The sequence below is a fragment of the Molothrus ater genome, chromosome 17 (assembly GCF_012460135.2).
Source record: "Molothrus ater isolate BHLD 08-10-18 breed brown headed cowbird chromosome 17, BPBGC_Mater_1.1, whole genome shotgun sequence".
NCBI classification, from domain to species: domain Eukaryota; kingdom Metazoa; phylum Chordata; class Aves; order Passeriformes; family Icteridae; genus Molothrus; species Molothrus ater.
The window spans coordinates 9,744,572-9,753,799 of NC_050494.2; the positions used below are offsets into that span (position 1 = coordinate 9,744,572).

Consider the following 9,228-nt stretch of genomic DNA (forward strand, 5'->3'; position numbering starts at 1 on the left):
CTTGCTTTGCTGAGGAAACAAAGAACAGGCTGCAGGACCATAATGAAATGAGTAATGTGGGGACAAGATCCAAAGTCAATGAGCTGACTTGAAATAGCTGAGCATCAAGGCCATGGAGAACTGACAGCAGCAAAGCCACAACCAGCCACAGCCACGAGATTCAAGAGAGATCATTAAAAAAGATTAATAGAGCCAGAAGCACACAAGGTATATCCAGCTATGAGTCTGTCAAAGAAGGGTCTCTTTGGGATATAGAACACTGATCAAACATCTTGTGCAGCTTGAAAACTATTGAATTAGGATGGAAATCAGCCAGCAACATCACTGACTGCTGAAGACAGGATTGGAGAAAAGCAGTGGGTCAAATCCTACCTTTGGTTGTGCTCATGATGCCATAGAGCTATTTCCTGTTCCTTCCCCTTCTGTCTGCATTCCCTAATTTGTTGGACAATGTACCAACATAAGTAACCCTTTAGAGTGCTGGAAGGGCACATGAATGATTTGGGTAGGACCCTAACAATTCCCCTTCTCATGGTTACAACCCCCTTGAAAAGGAATGGTCTTCCATATTCCACGCCTCCAAATTAAATTTGCATTTTCCAGTATCCCATACCTTGCTACAGAAAAAAATACTGATCTTGCAAGAAATTGGACATGAGATTCTCACTGTGCCCTTTTTTTTTGTCTCAGTTAGTGCCCAGATTGATGGAATGAGGAGGAAGATGGGGCAGAATGATCTCCTAGGAGAGCTCCAAGTGGGGAGCAGATTTCCTTGTGTGCTCTGGGAGCCCTGACCTGCATGCAGAGCCTGCCTGTCCATTCACCTCTTCCTGCAGACACCCAGGGAATGTGGGTTCTGCACTTGGAAACCACAGAGTTCATGGCAAGTAGCAGCTTGTGCACTCTTTGTGCAAATGAAACGTCTAGGACATAAAAATCACCTTGGTGCGCCTTGTCTTCCGTCTCCTCTGTTAAATAATAAATAGAAGCCTAATGGAACTGAGCATGACTGCAGGATGCAGTGCAAGAGGAGGCAGAGCAGACCTGTGTGTTCCCCCTTACTTCATCATCAGTGAGTAAATGGGTCACTGGTGAATGAGATCTAAGTAAATCTCCATTCCTTTTTTATTCTGTCTTTATCCTCAACCTACTGCAATGAGATATGGCTCAAAATAACACACCCCTGCTACAAAACACTAAATAGAAACATTACAAATTATCTCATCAAATCGCCTTATGTTTCTACTCTGAGCTCAAGAAAACTTCAGCAAATAAAGTTTTTCATTCTAGAAATCCTTCATTTGGTTTTTAATTGTGCAGCAGTGTATCTTGGGATCTGGTCGTTTTCTCCCCCCTTTTTTTTCAAATTTTCTATTTATTAATATTTAATCTCTGCACAGTGCAGAAGAAAATAATTTCTGCAATAACATCAGAATGGGAGGGTTAGAAATCAATAGCCAAGCTCTCACAAGATACATTCAATCCCTTCTTAATCCATTTTCAACTGCTCCCTTGCCTTATTAGAACAGCCAAGTTTTCCCTCACTCATTAGGTTGGGATATTCACGTTGCAGGAGGGAACTGAAAGCTCCCAGAGAAGCACAAACCTCTGGAAAAGCAGGAAAGAGAACAAAGCATTTTTGTTTGGGGCCTGGACATCATGCTGTACCCAAACCCCTGCTTTAAAAGACTTATGATGGAAAGCCTGTCCCCATTTCCCTGAATTGTGGCCCATGCTGCATCCACTGGCAGCCCCGAGCCACTGGAACATCTTTCCCTTCTGGTTTTCCTTCAGGGCCCTCTGTCATACCCAGCTCTCAAACACCTCAAGCATCACCTCCTCTGCTCATGGGTCAGTTCTGCAGAGGTGTGACAGCCAAACAAGCACTGTCAGTGGAGAAAACAGAAAGTCAGTGAGCAGGAGAATCCCCTTCACCCTCTTTAGTGCCTCTAAGGTTTGAGGATATGACAGCAGGGCTTTGTTCTATGGGCTTGAGCACAGACACCAAACCCATGACTGCCAGTCTGACCAGGCACCACCTTGAGCAAGCCACACCCTGACTATACAGAGTTTTCAGCCCTGAACAGCCAGCCCACCCCTTCCTTCTGCATCCTGCTGCTTCCAGCAACACTTTCTTCTTGGCAAACCAAGCACCTTCCCATGGGTATCATGCAGCCCCCAGCTTCCCCCAGCACTCAGTTTTATTTCATTGAAGAAAGGCAACAGCTTTGCTTGCCCTCCAAGGGGGTGGCTGGGGTCCCTGTCCCTGCCTTCTCTTCAGCAGTTGCATGTTCTGGGATGAAGTTCTGCATAAGAGAATTCAAACTTTCCCTGAAAATACCTGCTAACTCCTCTCTGTGCAGGGCTCAGTATCTGTACATCCCTTCCACCTGCAGAAGCAATAATGAGAGCTGCTCAGTTTTTAGAGGGTGTAGCCAGAGCTGAGGGTCGTCCATGCATTTCTAGGTGCCACGAAGAACTTTATCCTAGTGCTGAAGAACTGGTAGTGTCAGGAGACTGGGTAGGAGGAGCAGGAGAAGGAGTCTGGGACCTGGGAGCAGCAAGACCCGTACATCCTTTAAACATCCTGTATCCTTCTGCTAGATTGAAGCATACCCAGATGGGAAAGAGAGGATGATGTGGCCTCGTTATCCTCAGGGCAGGGGCTCCTGTGGCCCATCCGAGCCTGGCTGGGTGTTCTGTCCCTCCTGCGCTCTGCAAACCCTCCCTGCAGCACCGCCGCTGCCTCCCAGCCCCTTGATGCAAGAAGGGGCTTTGCCAGCAGAGGGACCTGCAGACCGGATAATCGCTCCTTCCCCGCTGAAACACGCACCAAACCACGCTGAGTCTCTCCTCTCCTACCTGGGACAGAGATGTTTCAGACTCCTCTGCCGCGGCTCTTGACCAACTTGCTGCTGGTTGGTTTGGTTGTTGAGAGCTTTCTCTCTAAGGGGACTGCTAAAGAAATCCATTCAAACAAGAAACCAATTGAAAACTCTCTGTTTACTGAATTAAAAAAAAAAAATAATACTAATCCTGGAAATTCCTATAGCTATCTTCTTGCTGCCATCTAGTGAAGGGGAAAAAGTATGACTTGAGTGACATAAGCAGAGCAAAACCTATCCCAGAGGCTTGTACTAGTTAAACAAACTCTAACTTTGAATAAACTGCTTCAAAACAACCTTTAAAGTTGCATGAAGGTTTCCCTTTTGGAAGTCTCCTTCATAAAATGCCCTCCTAAGTCCTTGAATGGATGACTGCTTGTGAAAACCTGACTTTGTCATCACTTAATCTGAAGAACAATCCAGTAGTGACCATTTTGTTGCACTGAAATTCTTCATGCTGCTCTTAAAAGCTGTAGGAATTGTGGTGGTCTTTGCAGGATCAGTAATGGAAGCTTTCACTGCCTTTTATATCGCCATGAATACACAATTACTGTAGGAGGGTCACAAGCATAGACTCTACACACATACCTAATTTCTCAGAAATTAAGTAGAGTCAAACTCCTTGTTAGGACCTGAGTGAGGTGCAGGACTGAGAAGAGGAGTCTCATATCCAGGGTCCCGTGCCTCAGCCTAGGAAGGATCTTCCTTCCCCTAGATAAAACTGGTACGTTCCTGCATGCCTCAGGAATTTCTGGGAGGAAAGCCTCATCTGTGTGACAGACAAGTGATAAACAGGGACCCAGCAGAAACACAAACACTTCAGGAGCTTCAGTTCTTGTTGCATTCCTGTCACGTTTCCATGAGCTCTGGCCAGTCCAGACCTGTGGTTTGGCACACACCTGCCAGGGTGAGCTCTGCCTGCTTTCCCCACCTGGAGATTTTATCTCTACCCACCAAACAGCCAGACCCAGCACAGTATTGCCACTGCTTGTGCTTTTCTTGCTGCTACTCACAGGGGATGAAATATTCACCCACCACTTCCAGCAGTTCCAGGGAGCTTCCAGCAGAGCAACTCCACTCATCCCGCCTCCTTTTGTACCCACAGAAAATGATCCAATCACACATTTTAATGCTTGAACACCTCTTTGCTTTCCACCCTCCTTGTGTTTGCCTGGATATAGACCCAAACCCTGATCCCTGCAGCAGTGGGCAGGGCTGTATTTCCCGGTACCCAGAGCACAGGTTTGGGATCGCACCGAGACCCGAACGCGCTCCCGGCTCTCGCTGTGCCCCTCAGCCTTGGGGGCCCCTTCGGAATTCGCAGCGCTTTGCGCAGCTCCGCCTCCGTGCCGAGGAGCCGGGGGGTGCCGGGGGCGGTGGGTGCCCGCTCCCCTCCAGTGGTCGCTAGATGTCAGCACGGGACCGCCAGCCCGGCCCCGGGGACAGACGGACCCCGGCCCGACAAACAGACACCGCTCCCGGCAGGGACAGACAGACACATCCCGACAGACCCGCACCGTTCCCGGAAGGACAGACAGACCCCGGCCCGACAGACGCGCACCGCTCCCGGCAGGGACAGACAGACCCCGTCCCAACAAAAACCACACGACCAGAGCATATTGGTCTCTCTTAAACCTCCTTTCTTCTGATCTGTTAAAGAGATTTTGTTTGGTTCTACTTTTAGTATCCAGTTTGGGCTGATAAGGATGGAGCTGTGTTTCTCACTATTGCCCCCTCCTCTTTTCTTATAAGAAAAAAAATCTATCTGTGAGTTTCTCCCTCAGTCAAAGAATGTTGTTATCCAGCTAAACAAGTTTTTTAAATGAAAGTGGAAGTCTTTGCAACTACTATTTTTTCTCCATTTTCAGTGAGAAACCAGGTTGAATATTTTTAAAGATGCCTATTAACAGCTGCTATTTGAGGGAGAAGTCCAAAGCAAATTCTTCCATGTACACTTTTTTTTGGAAGCACATTAAACCTGAGTGAAATTCAGATTCCTACAGACTCCAAATGATTTCTCTCTGCTGTATGTTTTGGAATTACACATAAAGCATCAAATCCTCCTGCTCTGTTCTGCTGTAGCTGATGCACCTCCCAAGCTACCCTTCAGTGTTGAAATAACCCTTGAAGAACTAATCTGTTTAATAAACCATGGGAGAGCCTGTGTGAGAAGTGTTTGCTTCTCATTTTCAGCCCACTTAGATGCACATGGCATTCTTAGAAAGCTGGCAGTACTTGCAGCTTGTCTTTACAACCAGAATTCCTGAAAGTTTGTAACACCATGGGTGCTTCTCATTGCAAGATCTTAACACAATACCAAAAAAGTAAATCATTTCTGGCAGGGAACAATCCTGCTTTTAACATTTCTTCTACATCTTTCTAATGGGAAATTACTTGTGCCAGTGATGATATTCTGGTACCTCCTTCCATTGGTCTGTTATGACTTGGAGTGTGGGACTGGCTCCAGAGATGAGAAGAAGTTAAGCTGTGCTCACTTGCACTTGAAAGTCACAGTGGATATATAGAGTGTCACCATGAATATATAGAGTGATCTGTCCCAGGAGTAGCTAAGTGGTTCAATTCTCATAAAACAATTAAGTTACTAAAATCAGTAATTGGTCTTCATGGTTGGATAAGCCTGATAAGGGGAGCAAAAGGGAGATGTGACCATATTGTAACATTCAAACACTGGAGGTGAGGTAAGAGAAGACCAGTAAAAAGCATGATGGACAAACCTGCTGCACACTGTGATGCCAGGCTTGGACAGAGCCAGTTTTATGTGCTTCACTCCTCCAAAAAGCAGAAACACAACCTCCCAGATTGCACTCAGAGCAGGGGAACAGCCTCGTCCAGGCAGCAGCTCTGCAAGCACAGCTGGGGCTGAATGTGTCACTGCTCATCTCAGCTCTCCTGGCTCTGATGCGGAGAAGGGAGGGAGACAAGCTCGTCATTTCACGTTAGCACACAGCACACAGGGAGCTGATGGGAGGGGGACAAGCCAACTTCAGAGAGAGCCTGAGAAAAACAAACCACATTCTGGAAAGAGCCTCCTGTCACTGTAACACCCAGGCTATTTACTACAGCAGATAAACTGCCAGGTGCATCTGCAGCAACTGGTTGCATCTGCCTGCAGGCAATATCCACCTGCTCACAGCTATGTGTCACTGCACACGATTCAGGATTCATCCCATCCTTTCCAAGCAGACCAGGCACATGAGGGGCCTGGACCCGGCTCATGTGGAAAGCCTGGAATGCCCTTATGCTGTCTGTAAAACAAACCTCAGTAAGATGAACCAGTCTCCAAACTCTAGAAAAGAAAGAAACTGGGACCTCTTTCTGTTGCAGTTAAAGTTTAGGCCCTTGTTGTCACCTTGATGCAGGAATATGGGACTAAACATCCTGATTGTCCTTCTCCATGTAGCTCCACCTTTGCCAGTGGTTGCCTCAGATTTTCCTCCATGGATCAGACAGCACCAGTTCCAGTGATGATTCCTCCCACCCTGCAGGCCATGGTGTGGTTTGTTTCCTGTCCCAGTGTCACATTCTGTTGCTGGTACAGCTGGGGAGGACACAGGGTCCCTTCAGAGAAGGGCTGGGTCATCATGGATCCAAACTGTTCCTGGTACAGGGAAGGGAGGAACACTGTGAGCCCCTGAAGAAAATGGGAATAGACAGGGCTTTTGCCTTGGAAATGTGCCTGTACAACAGGTGCCTCCTCTGTCAGCCCCATCTAAGCCACCATGACTGGATCTCAAGCACTGGGTATGCCCTGGTGCTTCCCTGAGCTTCCAACATCCAGGGGCAAGTGCGTTAGACAGAGGGGAAGGGAAGGGAAGGGAAGGGAAGGGAAGGGAAGGGAAGGGAAGGGAAGGGAAGGGAAGGGAAGGGAAGGGAAGGGAAGGGAAGGGAAGGGAAGGGAAGGGAAGGGAAGGGAAGGGAAGGGAAGGGAAGGGAAGGGAAGGGAAGGGAAGGGAAGGGAAGGGAAGGGAAGGGAAGGGAAGGGAAGGGAAGGGAAGGGAAGGGAAGGGAAGGGAAGGGAAGGGAAGGGAAGGGAAGGGAAGGGAAGGGAAGGGAAGGGAAGGGAAGGGAAGGGAAGGGAAGGGAAGGGAAGGGAAGGGAAGGGAAGGGAAGGGAAGGGAAGGGAAGGGAAGGGAAGGGAAGGGAAGGGAAGGGAAGGGAAGGGAAGGGAAGGGAAGGGAAGGGAAGGGAAGGGAAGGGAAGGCGCTGCCCTGCGATTGGCGGCGGGTGTCCCCGCGGCCCCTGTCGCCGATATAAGTGCGGCGGGGCCGTTGTGCGCTCACTGCCCGCCCCCAGCCCGGGCGCAGCGCCGAGCGGAGCGGAGCGGAGCGGCGGGGCCGCCTCCTCCTCCTCCTCCTCCTCCTCAGCGCCCAGGCAGCGGCGGCCGAGCGGGATTGCCGGCGATGGCTGAGCTCAAGTCTCTGGGCAGCGAGGCGTACCTGGCGCTGGCCCCGGGCTACGGGCCCTCGGCTTTCGCCTACGGGGCGGTGCGCGGGGGCGCCGAGGGCCCGCGGGGCGCCTACCCCGGGGGCGGCGGGGCGGACTTCCACGCCGGGGCGATGGGCAAGTCCGCGGAGAGTAGCGGCGAGCAGAGCGGCGACGAGGAGGACGGCTTCGAGGCGGGCGTGAAGGGCGGCGCGGGCTTCGAGCGAGAGGGGAAGCTGAAGGGGGGAGCCCTGGGCAAGAAGCCCAAGGAGCAGCGCTCGCTGCGCCTCAGCATCAACGCGCGGGAGCGGCGGCGGATGCACGACCTGAACGACGCGCTGGACGGGCTGCGCTCCGTCATCCCCTACGCCCACAGCCCCTCGGTGCGGAAACTCTCCAAAATCGCCACGCTGCTCCTGGCCAAGAACTACATCCTCATGCAGGCGCAGGCCCTGGAGGAGATGCGGCGGCTGGTGGCCTACCTGAACCAGGGCCAGGCGCTGAGCGCCCCGCTGCCCGCCACCCTCAACCCCTTCGGACAGTCGCCCGTGTACCCCTTCGGCGGCGCGGCCGTGCCCGGCTGCCCCGAGAAATGCACTGCCTTCACAGGAGCCGCCTCCGCCCTCTGCAAACACTGTAACGACAAGCCTTGACTTCTGCTTTCTTCGGGCTTTTCCTTTTCTTTTTTTTTTTTTTTGGTTGTTTGTTTGGGTTTTCTGGTTTGGTTGTTTGTTTGTTTTTTTCTTCTTTTTTCTTTTTGGGTGGTTGGTTTTGTTTTCTTTCTATGCACTTTTCTTCCCACTGCCATCAGCCCTGGCTTCCTTCCATCAGTTAAGTCTGGGTTTTCTCTTTTGTTCTTCATACCCCCCCGTCCCCATTTGGAAATGTTTGGCAGTTCACGTGGACCCCCCCCCCCCCCCCAAAAACACCCACTTTCTACTTTATTTAGTTCCCCCCTCACATGCAACTTCATCTGTAGAGTTATTTCCTTCCCAGCCTGTCAGTGGATTGTGAGCGTAATGTTGCTTTTCGCTTGCTCTGAGCTACAAAGTTTTTGAGCAGTTTTGAAACAGAACTATAGAAAAACAGAGAGGGAGAGAGATCTGGAAATGGAAACCTCAGTGAATTTGCTTTGGCATGATCGACCTGTGTTAAAAATAGATTAAAAGGAGGAAGGGGAAGCAAAATCCAGCTGCAAACTATGCAATGTTTCAGAATCGTGGGCGGAGGGGGGGGTCTGTGTAGCCAGCTGGGGTTGGACTGCACCTGCAAATCCAAATGGAAATCATTTGGTCAGAGCTCACGGGAGGGGGGAAGTCCAGTACTCTTGCTAAAACGATTGATGCTTCAAAGTAAGATGCTTTTTTTCTTTTCTCTCTTAAAAAAATTAACCCGTTCTTGGACTGAGAGGAACCTGTGATTGTATGCTAATGCTTGCTGTTTGCCTGTTTCTCAGCTTGGTTAAGTTTTCCGGATGATTTTCCAAAGTCGTTGCTCATCATGATAAACAAAGCAAAAGGTGACTTAACATATTTATATGTATTTATAATAAATAAAAGACATGAATAACCACTTTCTATGTTCTACATGTCTCTAAAACCAGCTGGCAGTCCCTGCAAAACCCCTGCTGGAGTCAGGTAAAGCAGAAATGGATGTGGCAGGAGCAGCTATGTGAACTTAGGGGAATTATCAGAATACTTGGGAAAAGCTTGTGGATATTCAGCTCCTTATCAGCAGGGATTTGCATTTTTTCTCCACTTTCTCCTGAATCATGAGCACACAAAAAAATGTTGTTTATGTCTGACTCTGAGTTAAGCAAGCAGGGGTTTAGGTTGTGTATTCTGACACTTGCTGGGTAATGCTGTGCCCCGAAAGTGGTGTTTGACTGGGGTTATTGTAG

General features: G+C 49.7%; 1 protein-coding gene across 1 annotated transcript; it reads left to right on the plus strand.

The window, feature by feature from the left end:
- Positions 1-7,245: 7,245 nt before the first annotated feature.
- BHLHE23 (basic helix-loop-helix family member e23) lies at positions 7,246-8,901 on the plus strand. The gene has a single exon (XM_036396036.2). It carries the CDS (start codon positions 7,307-7,309, stop codon positions 7,979-7,981), a length of 675 nt encoding a protein of 224 aa, XP_036251929.1. The 5' UTR covers positions 7,246-7,306; the 3' UTR covers positions 7,982-8,901.
- The last annotated feature ends 327 nt before the right edge of the window (positions 8,902-9,228 follow it).